The sequence below is a fragment of the Garra rufa genome, chromosome 1, assembly GCF_049309525.1.
Source record: "Garra rufa chromosome 1, GarRuf1.0, whole genome shotgun sequence".
Lineage (NCBI taxonomy): Eukaryota > Metazoa > Chordata > Actinopteri > Cypriniformes > Cyprinidae > Garra > Garra rufa.
The window spans coordinates 46,385,621-46,402,529 of record NC_133361.1 but is presented as its reverse complement, the minus strand read 5'-3'; the positions used below and the strand labels follow the sequence as shown (position 1 = coordinate 46,402,529).

The 16,909-nt window shown below is 33.9% G+C and overlaps 1 protein-coding gene across 1 annotated transcript; it reads right to left on the bottom strand.

Annotated features, from left to right (window-relative positions):
- Window positions 1–999: 999 nt before the first annotated feature.
- eftud2 (elongation factor Tu GTP binding domain containing 2) lies at window positions 1,000–16,478 on the bottom strand. Its single transcript, XM_073833305.1, has 28 exons — window positions 16,222–16,478; window positions 15,604–15,716; window positions 14,038–14,209; window positions 13,527–13,605; window positions 13,361–13,436; window positions 13,156–13,221; window positions 13,025–13,060; window positions 12,846–12,936; window positions 12,600–12,682; window positions 12,277–12,443; window positions 11,946–12,070; window positions 11,788–11,851; window positions 11,599–11,689; window positions 11,379–11,514; window positions 11,159–11,286; window positions 9,557–9,750; window positions 8,660–8,771; window positions 8,427–8,567; window positions 8,117–8,218; window positions 7,943–8,025; window positions 7,720–7,806; window positions 7,312–7,438; window positions 6,844–6,931; window positions 4,895–5,013; window positions 4,559–4,653; window positions 4,228–4,381; window positions 1,537–1,644; window positions 1,000–1,430 (listed from the first exon to the last, which is right to left on the bottom strand). The coding sequence occupies exons 2-28, from the start codon at window positions 15,703–15,705 to the stop codon at window positions 1,335–1,337; spliced, it is 2,922 nt and encodes a 973-aa protein (XP_073689406.1). The 5' UTR covers window positions 15,706–15,716; window positions 16,222–16,478; the 3' UTR covers window positions 1,000–1,334.
- Between the last annotated feature and the right edge of the window lie 431 nt (window positions 16,479–16,909).

The following is a 16,909-nucleotide window of genomic DNA, read 5'->3' as shown; positions in this document are numbered from 1 at the left end:
TTGGTTTTTCCCTCAAATATGGTAAAAACAACCCAATAATTATTAAAAAAATGTTGAAATGTACCCTTTGGGAAGCTGTAACAGGGTCGTTTAGAAAAGGGGCCTGTCCAATTATACCCATATAGCCTATAAACCCTAATGGAAAACTCAATTTCACGAAACCTGCTGAGCACATGCAACAAGTGATTCTAAACAAGCATGCAAAGATTTAAAGAGATTGGACCACTATAACATTAAAAAACATAATATTTCTATGGTAAATTACCTGGATTTGCAAAAAAAAAAAAAAAAGCTTTAAGTCATTGATTTAGGTGGTTACAGGCTTGCTAAATAATGTATTTTTTCCTACATGCTTAAATGCCTTAAAGCACTTGAACCCCAATAATCACTGCTTGTAGCTATATTTTTAGTTTTCTTTGCAAACATCTTACGAGTTCAGAACTACATGAGGGTGAGTAATTAATGACTATGTTTGTTTGGGTGAACTAACCTATTAATATTTTTAATAAATTTTAAATTATTCCAGTACTCTTTTTATTTTAGTATTGCCATTTGCTATAATATACATACATATATATATATATATATATAGAGAGAGAGAGAGAGAGAGAGAGATTTTTTAAGAAAAGGGCACAGCAACAAAGACAGACATCTGTGACATTCACTTAAATGTCAGACCTGTGTCTGCTGAATGGCCTTCACTCATGTCAACCTTCCTTAGTTCTAGTTTATTAGACGGATCTGCTTTTACCTGAACGTATGCAGATGCGCGCTTCCTGCCCTTTGCATGTACTTCAGTTTTATTCTGTATTCAGCGAACGTTCTCGAAGTTTCCACGGTGTTGAATATTCTCTTCCAAACTTTTGACAATACTTTCATGCTGCATATCAAAACCACCTTTTCCATCAAATCAAAGAGTCCTCAAGCCTTGACAAGTACAATGGCTATCACCTTCAGGAATATCATAAAGAATAGATCCAAAATGACCTCAAACAGATCCACAGGCCAAATCCTTTTAATCACACTTACAAAATGATGTAAGATTTTAAAGAGATTTTAGACATGTTTCAAAAAGACTTGCCTGTCATTCACATCATCATATACTACAAAACACTTGTCAGATATAAAAATAAACAAAAGAACACAATGATAAGGGAGCAGGTCACATGTTAATTTAGGAAAGTCTGTGGATGTGTCGATGTTTCTAGCACTTTACATATAAAAAAAAGTCCTTTTTTTAATTCCATCATACAAAACTGAATTGATTTGTAGTAGAGGGCAAGCCTGGTGAAGCTGAAGGGGAATGCTGGGACGAGTTAAATTCATTTGTCGCATCACATCGGGTAGTTGAGCACCACGTCTTGTTTGGCCAGCTCCAACAACATAGGGTCATCGAAGAACTTGCTGATACTGACGTCCTCGCTCAAGCCCTGGAGGAGGAGAGAGATGATTATGATGATGATATATGATGAGATATGATGCTTATTCAAACTAATAAAGTTGATTGACACTTCAGAGACGTCAAACGTGTCTTACTTTGCGCCTGCGGGTTTTGATCATAAACTCTCTGGCCAGATGAGGGGCCGGCTGAGGCTCTAGAGGACGAATCACAATGCTCTTATCCAGAGGATCACCGGGAACGATCTAGAGTGAGGGGCAGAGACAATAATTACTCAGGACAGAGGCGAAAATCTAATACCATCTGACACAAACATACACACACACAAAAACAGTGTTAAAGGCAAGGGAGTCTAAGATAAGCTGCTGCTGACTCAATTTTCTGCTACTCAACATCAAACACATCAGAACAAATCCGCACGCACGCACACACACGGGTGAATCTTACGCAAGTCACATTTTCCCCAAAACTAAAAAGACAGAATATATTTTGTATAAATTAAACAAAGCCTATTTTTAATTAATATTACTTGCATTTTTACATTATCTCTGTGAAAATTCTCATTAGCAATTTTTCAAGACGCTTAAAAGTATATATATATATATATATATATATATATATATATATATATATATATATATATATATATATATATATATATATATAAATTATTTTTTATTTTACAATATAAATACTGGAGTACAATAATAATAATAATAAAAAAAAATCGTCAACGAGTAATAGTTGTATAATATTAATAAAACTAACTTATAAATGATATGAATTGATCAATTCAGACTTTTTTGTCATGTTCTATTATTAATGTCGATATGTTAAATATCATTAGCTTCTTAAAGTAAAAATACTGTAATAAATTAAATTAGTAATAATAGCAATTCATTTTATTAATAATTTACAAATTAATAACATTTATATACTGTGATATAATTAATAATAAATTAAAAAAATACCGTAATTAAAGGTTTTAATTCAATAATTCCTCAATTAAATTTGTAATAATAGCAATAAATTATATTAATTTTTAAATCAGCAAACAGTAAAAATGTTATAATATTAATAAAAATAATTTACAAATTATGTGAATTATTATATTATATTAATTAACTCTAAAAATAACCTTTTTTTGTCATTGTCTATTATTAATGTTGAAATGTTAACAAATTAACAAATTAATAATATTATATAATTAATTAATCATTTAATAATTAATAGCCTTGTAAATACTGGAGTACATTTTTTAAAAATTAGCATACAGTAAACATTTTATAATAATAATAAAACCAATTTATAAATTATATGAATTAATATATTATATTAAATTGATCAACTCAGACCTTTTTTGTCATTTTCTAATATTAATGTTGAAATGTTAACAAATTAAGAAATTAATAATATTATATAATTAATTAATGTTTTAATAATTAATAGCCTTGTAAATACTGGAGTACATATTTTAAATCAGCAAACAGTAAACTTTTTTAGAATATTAATAAAACCAATTCATTAACTATATAAATTAATATATTATGGTAAATTGATCAACTCAGACCTTTTTTTGTCATTTTCTATTATTAATGTTGAAATATGAACAAATTAAATTAATATGATATAATTAATTATTCCATAATTAATAGCCTTATAAATACTGAAATATTTTATCAGCAAACTAGCCTGGGTGTCCCCATACTGCCTTGCGCAGCGCGATTTTATTCACGCTTCTAGTCAGTCTGGAAACCATGGACCTAATTTTCACCTAAGATAGGGAACCAATCACAGAACGGGGAGGGAGCAGCAAGACGTTGACGCCTTCTATGCGACTCACCGAAGGATCCAGCATGGCAGCAGACGCAAAGTTATCTTTCGTGTCTACACTGGACGCGAGCGGCGCGACCCGACGCGACAAATGACATTAGAACGCAAGTTTATTTTGAAAAAAGAGCAACTTTTGGCGTTCGCTCTACATACATCATCCGGTATAATTGAAACGATTGGCTATGAGCTACGCACAGGCGCATTTGATAGACATTCGTATCGCCCAATAAACGGCTCTGGGCATTCGTAAACCACGCCTCAAATACGAGAAAATGAACATCTGGTTCCCAGACCACGAATCATGAAGTCATAACGTGGTCTGGTGATAGCCAGGCTATCAGCAAACAGTAAAAATGTTATAATATTAATACAACTAATTTATAAATTATATGAATACTATCTTGTATTACACTGATTAACTCAGTCCTTTTTTATTTTCTATTATTAATGTTGAAATGTCAAATCTCAGTTTCTTAGAGTAAAAATACTGTAATAAAATTCCTAAATTAAGGTAGTAATAATTATATTAATAATTTACAATATAATAAAATTAATATAATATGAATTAATAGGCTTCAATGTAATGTTTAATTTCTAAATGTGAATCTCATTGTTTCACAATATAAATACTGGAGTACATTTTTTTTATATCAGCAAACAGTAATAATTTTATAATATTAATAAAATTATTATATGAATTAATAATAATTTTATTTAATTATATAATTGTAATAATAATAATAATAATAATAATAATAATAATAATAATGTTAACTTAATTTCCTCATATATAAATCCTCACACTGCTGTTATTAATGTCATATGTAACAAAAACAATGTAAAAAATTTAGAAATCATATTTTTCCAAAAGAAATGTGACCTGGTGTGTTTTTCCACAGGTTTTGTGAAATTCACTTACACTTAATACTCTTTACACTCATTTAAACACATACACACATAAGAAAGGAATAAAAAAAAAAAAAAAGTGTTTGTACCTGCCAGTGGTGGAACACACTGAGCGCGAAGGCCTGGCCCTGTGTGTGTGTGCGAAGATCAGTTTCAAAGCCAAAGGAGTCGATAGCGGGAATGAAAGCCTTGATGGTGTAGAGAGGAGAGCCAGGGATTGGCGCATCCTGCGTCACATGACCTCTACGGGACACAGAGACAAGGGATCAGTCAGAGGCTCGTTCTAAAAGGAGACTGTCTTTATTAGACACTTGCTGACTTTCGCTGCCTTGAGCAACAATCTGCTTAATGTGAGTGTGTGTATGTGTGCTAATAGAAGAGGAGTCAGCAGTGTCCTCATTCTGTTAGTGTGTGTTGTACCTCCTGCGTGCCAGCACTGTGTACACAGCAGAAACACAGTCAGCAGGGGCCTGAACCTCCACAAAGTAATAGGGCTCCATCAGCCTGGGCGTGGCCTACAGAAATCAACCAATCACAAAGCGAGGGAACAAAAAAAAAGAGAGGGTGAGCAAGGAATGAGTAAGAAACCAATTACGATAATCAACTTAATCTACTGAACTGAGTTAATGGATCACGTAATTGAATGAAACAGTCTAATAAGACTAATGGAAACAATGATTAGGCAGAGAAAGGAAACCGAGGAAGCTGGGGGAAAGAAGAGAGGTGGCTAAATAGACCTATTGAAGGATAGATTACCATCAGGAAGGCAGAGTAGACGACTCTGCGAGCTGTAGGGATGACCTGTCCTCCTCCTCTATGCAGCGGCTCCTGTGCGATCACCGCATCTAGGATCTTAAACTTCACGTTGCGGATTGCTGAATGCAGGGAAAGGAGATACATTTGTTGTTTAGTACAAACAGAAACACCTAATTGTAGCCATTTACAAAGGGGTTGTTTACATTGTGAAAACTTAAAGGTACAAGTAGCAAGGGTCAAAATGAGGATGGAAAACAGAAATGAAAGATAAAAAGGGTACGAAAATTGAATGCTGCAACAATGTGAGTGTTCAAAAAGAATTGAGATCCATGACATTTAAATGAAAAAAAAAAAAAAAAAAAAAAAAAAAAACGATATCTCGATATTTTCTGGAATGTTGTTGATAACGATAATTAGATGACATTTTGCTGAGGTTGTTATTGTGTTTGCCAGGTTTAGGATTGCTGTGGACAGCTGACTCCCAAAGCTTATAATATTCTTCATATTCTGTACAGTGGTTAGTATGCAGGAGTAACAAAACTTTTTTATGGGCATTTTTACCTTTATAAGGCATGTATGTATTATCTTTTGTGCCAAACTCTTAAATTTAATCAATACATTTAAATAGTAGGACATTTTATGGCTGTTACCAATCAAATGAAATCAGCATCAACAAAATGAGTGATTGCAATGCAGAGGTGGCACAGAATAGATGCATTCACACCAACTGTTTAATGCAGAACATGAATGTTTAAAAAAAAAAAGGTTGAATACTAGAATGGTAGAATGATTTGGGGGGAAAAAAGGGGGAAAAAATCACCACGAGTCATTGAGTAATTCATTTAACCGATTTGTTCAAAGAGCTGAATGATTTATTAAAGAAACATTATCTTGTTTTGCTCAGAGACGCTAAACAGTTCTGCTGTGGCTTTGTTTGAAACTATTTTCGTTGACAAAAGAGAGCAAAAACTGAATTTTTTGGAGAAAAAAAAACAAACAAACTGTAATCTTGTAATATGAACTAAATCAGATGATATAAATATAAAAAAACATATAAAACTCATACGGGGAAACTCATATGCCTCCTTATCTTGAATTTTGGGGGGAATTCTAAATGTATTTTAATAGACTAAATCATGCAGTTAATGCTTTTTAAAAGGAGACTTTTCTGCTCATCGAGGCTGATTTATTCCTGTAATACAAAGCTGAATTTTCAGCATCATTACTCCAGTATTCAGTGTCACATGATCCTACAGAAATCATTCTAATACGATTTATTATCAGTGTTGGAAACAGTTGTGCTGCTTAATATATTTTTTGGAACCTGTGATACTTTTTTCAGGATTCTTTGATAAGTAAAACATTAAAAAGAACAGCTTTTATTTAAAATATATATTTTTTTGTAACAAACACTTTGTTCAAAGTTTGGGGTCAGTACATTTGTTTTTTCTTTAATACTTCTATTCAGCAAGGATGTGTTAAATTGACAAAAGGTGATAGAAAAGACTTTTGTTAGAAAATATCTTTTTAACCTTTTATTCATTAAAGAATCCTAAAAAACTCTCACAGGTTCCAAAAAAATATTAAGCAGCACAACTGTTTCCAACATCGATAATAAAAGTAATAAATCAGCATATTAGAATGATTTCTGAAGGATCATGTGACACTGAAGACTGGAGTAATGGCTGATGAAAATTCAGCTTTGCGTCACATAAATAAATAATTTTTTAAAGTATATTAAGATAAAAAAAAATATTTCATAGTAAGTTTTTTTCTTGTATTTTTGATCAAATAAACAGAACTTTAGACACTTAAAAAAAAAAAAAACATTAAAAATCTTACTAATCCCAAACTTTTGAGTGGCAGTGTATACATAGAGCAATCCAAATTTAAATAAGTATAGTTACCCTAAAAACATTGTATTATTGAAATGTAATGCAATGTCTTACGTTCATCACACAAAGGACCCTCGCGTGTGCCCCACTGGAAGCCCTGTACAATGCTGTCCTTCACTGAGCCGAGAAGAGCTTTGTCTACCTACAACACACACAGAGAAAGAAAACAGATCATTTATTGAGTCACTTGGCTGTCAACAAGTTAAGTACCCCAGTGCACAAACTCTCACAAAAACAGACAGACCGTGTCACATGCAATATTTTTCACACCTCTGATTGCCTGGCAAAACACACCAAACAATGACACACCATTTCATCCATGCAAAAAGATTTTAACACACATTTCTACATTCACAATGGCACTATTTCTATTTTTATGTTAATACAGTCAGATGAATGAAGTAATACATTTTATTCATTTGCTACCAAATTACAGCTGAATTATATTAAGGGGAAAAAAATTACAATGAATATAAATGAACCTTGCAGAGCATGATTAATGCCAGCTGATATGTAAATTACCTCAGAGGGCAAAGTGTCGTCTACCAAAATGTTGGGCCCAGTTGTGTCAGGTCCAAAAGCCCAAATGGAACGAGCTGCTAGCAAATCCCAGTCATACTTTGTCTGGAAAAATTCTCCCAATTTTTTTCTATAGAAAGGAAAAGAGATACATTTATTAAAGTAAATATAACATGTTGCTATTTAGTTTACAGATTATAGGTGAAACAGTAGATCTTGTCAGTTGCACTGCACCACATAGAATACCACTTAAAGGTTGTCTGTAAAATATTTTAGTTTTGATGCTTAGGTAACATGTATTATTAACAGTGTTGAAAACAGTTATGCATCTTAATATTTAACATTAAGAAAATACATCTTTGTGCTACAAATAACCCATATGATCTTTACGGTTCTGACACGTTATTTTACCTGTTCCATGTGATCTGCACCACCTCGTTCTCAATGTCTTCAGCTAGACCCTTCTCCAACGGCTCGGCAATCATTGTAATCTTATTCCTGCCAATCAAACACACAGAGAGTTACAAATCACACATACATATACAAACACTGACGCATGTCAAGGCTGATCCTGTCAAGACTTTAACTAGAGTTCTAAATGCTGGTGTTAAGACACAGAAAGTTTGTTCCTTACTTTTTATTGGGCGTTTCAGCAAAACACTTAAGGGAGGATGTCTCTACTACAGTCTCACAGAAAGTCACCACTGGATCAGCTACCTATTGAATGAGATCAGAGAGAAATCACATTAAAATAAAAAGCATAGAGCAAAAAGTGAGGAAAGAAATTAGTATGACAGCAAAAGAGCACCTTGATATCGATCTCAGAGTACATCTTCCGCAGGTCGTGCATTACACAGTCCAGGTACAGCTCACCTGTACCAAGAATCACGTGTTCACCTGACTCCTCCACCTGAACACACATAAACCAACACAGATTAATCAGAAACAAGTCAACAAAAAGACTGCAATACATCAGTTATGAAACACTAAAAAAACTTTTCATAAAGTGATTGCCACTGCAAATATATGCAGTATCTAGTTTGGTTCAGAGGCTTAAAACATGACAGAAATGCAGTTTTAAATCCATATAGAGAGCATGGGTTGTTCCTGAGTCTTACCTTTGTTGTGAGTGATGGATAACTCTTGTTGACTTTTCTTAGTCCATCCAACATCTTGGGCAGTTCTGAGGGATTGACCGGCTCCACAGCGATTTTTATCACTGACGCTGTGTTAAACTTCAATGGTCTGAAGATCTGCGCCTATTCACACCAATACAAATCACATTCAACTTCTGAAGTCTCATAAATTAACACAGCTTTGTTTCAAATAGATAGATGTCTCTCTTTCCCACCTCTTCATTTCCACGAGGCTCTGTGATTGTGGCCGTTTTAACAATAGGCTGGTCGCATCCTTCGATCAACACCCAGTTACCAGCAGGAACGCGATTCACTTCAATCTGATACCTTGAATAAACACATTAAACATAACATTTACAAACACTACAGTGAAAAAAAATACTACTGATGATTGATTTACTTAAAAAAAAAAGTTTCACTCAGAAATAGTACATTTTTACAAAACATAACATTGTCTTTGACTAAAATAGTATTTTCTTGTAAAACATACTCTAATAATCTGTTTTATTTTTATCTTTGGGCCTTAAGATAGCATTAGAAATAAAATAAGTATTTTTTTTTACATTTTAACTTTATTAATATGTTTTACTCCACTTAACCAATTTTTTTAAACTTTAGGCCTAATGATAGCATAACATTGATAGCATTATTTTAAATAAAACAAGCATTAAAAAAATGATCTCACAAAAACCCTTTTTTACTAGGGCTGTCAGTTTAACGTGTTAATTAATTAGTTATGAAAAAATATTTTAAAACAGTTAACGTGCTTATTTTAATCAACTGACAGCCCTAATGTTTACACCAATAATCTGCCAAAAAAACGATATAGAATAAAACAAAATGAGCATTAAAATAATAATAATAGTAACAGTCTTGACAAACATTCATTTTTAAAGTGTGACTTCTAGAACCAAATTAATAAAATCATATTACTAACATTGGCACTTTCACAATGAATATAATTTTTTGCTAGTTATGCCAAGCTCTACATTTTTTCATGGGGTTAAAGATCCCTTTTCCTGAATCCTTAACATCTAGAAAAACATGGGGACCATAGATTAATAAAGCTAGCAAAATAAAAGCCAATCAGAATGACAGAGTGTGACGGTCACCTAGCAACAGAAATCCACAGACGTCCGATAGTGCAGATCTGTGAGTCCTCCTCATCCTCCAGGCTGTAGTTCTCTCCCAGAACCTTCACCGGCTGTCCCGCCTGCAGGGTTCCGCTCAGAACTCGACCGAATGCGTGGAACTGCACGCCGTCATCTGTGCTGTACATCTTAGTAGTGTGGCACATCAGTGGACCCTTAGAAAGCAAAAAAATGTTGTGGAAAAAGAAAAAAGAGCTTGATTATGCATCATTGAGATATTTTAACTTTTAGGCTTGTAAGAGATGGAAACATTTTTCTTTGGTAAACTAGATTTAGTAGTTGAGTTCTAAAACCCACTCCAAACAAACAGTTAAGTTACTTTGCCTAAAGTCATATGATGCAACAATTCACTAATATAAGATTTTGCTTTGGTCATTCTGAAATGCTGAAGTCAGAGCCTGTCATCAAAATAACTGGCTACTCACATAACTGTCTGACACACTGTCACTCCCAGACATAAAGCATCTGCCACAGCGTTTTGTCTGTTTGCTCTTCATTGCAAATTTTTATTATTTATCTAATAAAAAAAGTATTTTTAATATATATATATTTCAATTTCACATGCAGCATTTTGTCTGAGAAATAATAAAAGGACACCTTTTAATTTATAATTTGTCTTAAATCTTATTTTTTGAGAAAACCGTGTTGTGAAATCAGTATGTAAGTTCAATGAATCGTTACATCTAAAACAGTGACTTCCCCAAAGGCAACAACCTCCATTTTTATTTTGTGCCATGACTATAATCACATTTACACTACCATTTAAACTTCTAGAGTGAATGAATGAATATTAAAGGAGAAGTTCACCTCCACAACTAAAATTTCCTTATAATTTACTTACCCGCATGTAATCCAAGATGTGAAAGACATTAAAAACATTCCATTTTTTGGAGGAAAACATTCCAGGATTTTTTTTTCATATAGCAGACTTCAATGGAGATCAACAGTTTAAAGGTCTAAATTGCAGTTTCAACACAGCTGTCAAGGGCTCTACACGATCCCAGCCAAGAAATAAGAGTCTTATCTAGCGAAACAATCAGTCATTTTCTTAAAAAATAAAAATAAAAATTTCTATACTTTTTAAATAATAATAAAAAAAAAAATGCTCGTCTTGCCCTAGCTCTGTGGTGAGCATTGTGCGTCTTCATGCACTGTGTAATCACGTTAGAAAGGTCACGCGTGGTTAGTTTTTCGTCTGTGTACTTTGGTTAAAAAAGGTAGGGTAGGCCGAAAAATTCATTCACATTTGTCTGGGATATCACCCTTTGAAGCTGCACTGAAACTTCAATTTGGACTCTACTATATGTAGAAAAATTCTGGAATGTTTTCCTCCAAAAACCTAATTTCTTTTCGACTGAAGAAAGAAAAACACAAAAACATCTTGGATAACATGGGAGTGAAAAAAAAAAAAAACAAGAAATTTTCCTTCTGGAATTTTAAAATCTTACAACCCCAAACTTTTGTACAGCAGTGTATAAAGGGATAGTTTTGTACTTTTGAATGGAGGGAAGCTCACACAACCTGAATGTCACTGAAATCATTCTCTGCAGATCCCACACTTACATCAGGGTCACATTCAGACATTGTTTCTCCGAGGTCTGAGTCCAGTCCACCTGTGTAGCTGTGCTCTATCTTGGCTTTGGCACCCCCCTGAGGAGATGGTATGTGTTGCACGCACATGTCCACAAAGCCTGTTGAATTAGCACATATTATTAGACCAAACAAACCCTACATGTAAGTAAGAATTATTACAGCACATCAGCACAAAAGAAATAACACTCACCTGTAAACTCTCCAAAAAAGCGGTTACAGACAAGGCGCAGCAGAGGTCTGATGTTAAGCTTCAACTCCTCTTTAGTCAGATGAATGCCCAGCTCATCCAAGACACGAGGCAGAGACGTATCCACATCCCCTACCACCTACACAAAATGTACATTAGTGTGCATCTGCCTAAATGTGAATAAACTTTACCCAAACAAAAGGAATGTGAGTGTATTTCTCACCTGTGAGAGAATCTTGTACAGCGGCTCCAGTACGAACTCAACAAAGCTGCGCTGAGAATTGCTGTTGGGGGCTTTCTTTGTGAATTTCCTCCTGACAGGCACAGATCATGACCAGTTACAGTCAAAAACCAAAAACACGCTGCCAGTCTGCAAATTGTCAGTGAAATAAAATTAGCTTGAGATTCTCACGTTTTAGGGTTGAAGTAAATGTCTCCCCACAGTCTTTTAGCAAACTCCATGTAGTGGATGTCACCTGAAAAACAAGTGAGCAAAACAAGATAGATTTTTTTTTAGACAAAAGCACTGAGGATGCATTTGAATGGTATTTTTGTGTGTGTATGTCTCACCGTAGGTGTCTGAATAGATTTTGGCAAAGGAGCCAAGAGTGAAGCAGATGCTGTATTGTGAGGAAGCGAAACACACGTTTCCCAAGAGTGGAGAGACAATCAAAGACTCATCGGTTGAGTATGTGCTACAAGAGGGGGGGGGAAAAAAAAAAAAAAAAAAAAAAAAAAAAAGAGATTTATTCTGTAAAATTTCAGACAAAACTGTTCACTAAAAACAATTACATTTATGAAGTAACATTTATCAATAAGCTAAAATATGAGCAAGTGAAAGACAATAGCATGTTGCATCTATTACTCTACTAAAACTTTTTCCTTTAAACATGTGGGGTACCTCAACAAGCCGTTGACTTCATCCACAATGTGGCGCAGTTTGTAGTAGGCATCAGTAGGAGGCAGCTTGAGCTCCACAATGAGACGATCCACTTTATTAATACAGATAGTGATGGCCAACTTCTCCTGCACTGCATGCTTGATCAGTCGCTCAGTGTTTAGCATCACCTGAACACATTCAAAAGTTTATACCTTCATTACATAGCGAATTTAATTTGACAAATACAACATAAGCTTAGAAAAAAAAAAATATAAAACAGTGTATTATGACAACAACAGCCCAAAGCCTGACATTAGCAGTAGACTGTGGATGTGTGAACTCACCCCCTCAGCAGCATCGATAAAAAGCACTATGCCGTCAGACAGTCTGACTGCTGATGTCACCTCATCAGAGAAATTCACATGACCTGAGGAAGAGTTCAAGAGATAAATTTCCCACTTTTGCACCGCAGTGAGCTATCAGTGTGTACTTGGATAGTATTTTTCTAAGTGATATTTTAAACTGACATGTCAGGTACTTTTTAATGTGTTAGAAGAGCACAGGGAAGAGGGAAAGAGAGCAGGAAGTACCTGGTGTGTCCATGATGTTGAAGAGGTAGGATTTCCCCCGGGAGTCAGGCAGCACCATGGTCACAGGTGTACTTTTGATGCCAACTCCCCTCTGCAAGAAAACACAAAACATACATGACAAAAAAATGCATGGAATACACAGCCTCGCTTGTGATCTGACAATTTAGGTACTTTCTTACCTCTTGCTCTGTGAAGAGGATATCTGTGTATCGCAGCTGTGAAAAAGTAAAAGATCAATATTGTAACAAATATACATAAAGTGTATATTTGATTAATATTCTGAATATAAACAAAACAGATATATACTTACATCCATGTCATCTCTCTTGCGGATTTCAGGATGTGTCTGTTCAATGAGGCAATCCACAAAGCATGTCTGTGGGGATGAATAAATGCATATTCATTTCAAAAATCAATTAAATTAAACTCAACGAATAACAGTAAACCACCATATAACACATCTTCATTTATCAGACAATGCTGAAAAATTGAACAAGCACGACCATGTCATTTACCTTGCCGTGGTGTAAGTGTCCACACAAGGTGACATTTCTGATCAGCTCTGAGCTGTCCATCAGATCGGCAAGAAACCTGCACACAGACATGCATGTAACAATATGCAATTCAAACAAACATGGAGAGAGAGAGAGAGAGAGAGAAACAACACAACAGTGAACTCACTCCATGTCATAGACTGTGGCGGGAAGCTCTTGCTCCATCAGAGTAAACCGCTTCATCTTTACAGGTTTTATGATGGGCTCTGAGGAGGAAATAAAGTGAGATACATTAGTGACCCTGGACCACAACTTAAGCAGGATGGGTATATTTGTAGCCAAAAATACATTGTATGGGTCAAAATTAGGATATTAAGTAAAAATCATGTTTTCCTAATTTCTTACAGTAAGTATATCAAAACTTAATTTTTCATTAGTAATATGCATTGCAAAGAACATTTGGAACTCTTTAACATTTTTTCAATATTTTGATTTTTTTTTAAACCTCAGATTTTCAAATAGTTGTATCACAGCCAAATGTTGTTTTATCCTATCCTATCTGAAAGATTATTTATTCAGCTTATTTATAAATGTCAATGTTAAAAAATAAAGTTTCTTTTTGGTCCAGGGTCACATTTGATTTTGCACTGGGTGTGCATGTAGCGCATAAACTAGTGTTCCACCAACATGTCTGTTACCTGTCAATGGTTGTGTATCTTCTTCTTGGACGATAGTCTCCACTTCAGGACCATAAACTTCCTCAGCTGTGGGATAATACTTTTTATCCTCATGCAGAACCACCTCCATACCACCACCACCCTCCTCCTCATCAGCCTCAGCCTGGTCATCATCCTCCTCCTCCTCATCCGCCTGTAATAAGTAGAACTGCACTCATTTTCCACTCATATATGGGCCATTCTACAGAATTGGTTCAAAATCAGAGTCTTGCAGAAAACGTGTCTTTTTCCACAAATTTTGTATGTCTGCAAATTGTATAATATCCAAGGTACACATTTCTAGTAATTGTGCAGTAAATTTTCATATTGTATTTTCAGGAATTTTTGTCACTACCGAAACACAGTAATATACAATTTAATAAGAAGGGTTATATTGACTACTGAATTAAGATTTTGCTTACAGCTACACTGTAAATATATGTTTTTATTTTATTAAAGTTTTCAAAGGTAAGTCAATAACAATTATAATAAACAATATTTTAAGTGTGATTTATGGGATTTGCTGTATTTTATATCCACTTTTTCTTTATAAAAGATAAAGTTGATATCAGTTGACACTGATTTCAAACTTAATGATTCTTTAGTTTGAAGATGCATTGAACCAATCATTACCATAACATCTTGGTTGATAATTTAACTAAATAGATAACTTTATTTTGGACAAAACGTGCCATGTTTCAGTAGTGACAGCACATTTTTGGTAGTGACAGTAATGTTTTGGTAGCGACCACATCAGATACTTTTAAACCTAGCTCAAAGATGCTAATCAATCAACAACTGTTCTGAACAGTTGTACACATATAAAAACTAAATGTTTTGGAATAACTCCCAAAAAAGTGTGTATAATTATAGAAAAATGCTGTTCGGTAGTGACATTCTGTAAAGCTACAACCACATTTTTCAGATTTTTAACACATTTACATCAAAATGATGGGGCCTATCTATTCACTATGATGCTATGAGAGAGAGCGATGAATAAATATTTCCTGATCATAAATGTAGGGGTGTAGTTAAAATCAGTCTCAGCCAGTGAAATAAAACATACACTGTTTCAGTAGTGACATGAAAATGTGGGACACATTTGTTTTTTTAGTTTCATAATTTACAATTATTTTTTTTAACTTTAACTTTTTTTTTTTTTTAAATCTAAAAGATATTTTTAAAAACAGCAATGAAATAAAATGCTAAAATTATTTCAAAATAATTACCTTGCAATTGAAAGTACCTAATAAATGATGATTATATATATATATATATATATATATATATATATATATTTAGCTTACTAATATTTTAAAATTTCATTGTGGGTTTCAATAGATAATACAATTATCTTAATAAACATCGAAGATACTTTTTAAATGTGTTTTTTGGTTGTGGGACACCAGTTTGCACCAATTCTGTACAATGGCCCATACACTGCAACTTGCACAAAAACATAGTTTTTGAGCAGTTTCAATGCCATTTTTGTAATTTACAGGTTTCTACTGTAATATACACAAATGAACTAAGGTCATAAAGACGCACCTCATCAGCGTCCCGGTCATCTGCATCTACTTCCTCATCTTCATCAGAGTCTAGCTCCGGTCCAATATAGTTTCCAAACTCATCATAAAGATCCGTCTCCATGCTGATGAGCTCTGATGGGACCAAACAGACTGGAATGACATTTTTCCTACTACAAAAAGTATCTAACATGCATGCGATTTAGTTCAATGCAGCTCATGAAGAATGTGCAAAGCTGACTACTTAAAAAAAAAAGTTTAAGTGCAACACAGTTTTATTTTCATTCTCATGATTCAAGCTGTTTCATATGATAATGTTACTGTTACTCCTTTAAGTTTATTTTGCACAATGCTATCTATGTAACGTTAAGCAGCTCCATGAGTTAATCTTTAAGAGCCCAGTAAACACTAATACTACACACAGAGAATATGGATATGCTAGATTATAAACAATTTATTAATTCACTGTCAATTACAATACATACTAAAGTGGAAATTTAGAAAAGCTTCAAGCGGTAAACACATCTGTGCGCTCAACAAACGTAAGACAGAATATAAATGAATGAATGAACGACTCATTTAAATAATCTTTCATTTCTGTTTATCGCATGCAAATGCACCGTGTATAATAGTGGGATACCTGTATGCGACCCTTTATGCCTGAGGTGATTTTATTGTTGTTTTAAAGTTATTCCGCGTAATGTTTCCAAACCATGCAGCGCGAGGTCCTCACTCAGAGCAACGTATGTCGTACGTTGGTGACGTCATCACCAGTCGCCACGCACATTGCCCGTCTGAAAAACAAATTCAGGGTACAAAAGGATTTTGAATAAGTTGTAAGTAAAATCTGAAACGGCTTTAAATCTATACATTTATTTTAGCATTACGTTCGCTGTTGTTACATACTGGCGTAAAATAGAGCAATTAACGAGAACATTTAGTGTTCAATATTCACCGCAAAATTTACTTATAGAATTCAGATGATCTTCATCATTATTATTAAGGAATATTATTAATACATTTTAATTAATAATTGCATTAAATTTTTGGCTAAACATTAAACACTTCACATGTTTGCTAAAATAGGCTTACTAATAGAAACCCGAACTGTACAGTACGCCATTAGAGTAAATACAGCCATCAATACGTAAAATATTTGTAATGTAGTTTTTGTGACGCATACTTCTTTCCACAATTAATCAGATATATCCTCTCAAGATTATTCAACAGGTCAAATAATAAAATGTCCTGACAGAAGATGGCACCATAACACTTATGTGGTCATGTATGAACAGAATTTCTAGTTCCTCTTAAGGTTTCACTCATTG

Bases quoted from the DNA above. Each gene is read 5' to 3' on its own strand.
- eftud2 (XM_073833305.1), bottom strand. From the start codon at position 15,705: ATGGAGACGGATCTTTATGATGAGTTTGGAAACTATATTGGACCGGAG. The intron at 11,287-11,378 runs GTGAGTGTTATT...CTAATTCAACAG, and splicing joins CTTTTTTGGAGAGTTTACAG to GCTTTGTGGACATGTGCGTG. The intron at 9,751-11,158 runs GTAAGTGTGGGA...TTGCTTTCTAAG, and splicing joins TGTCTGAATGTGACCCTGAT to GGTCCACTGATGTGCCACAC.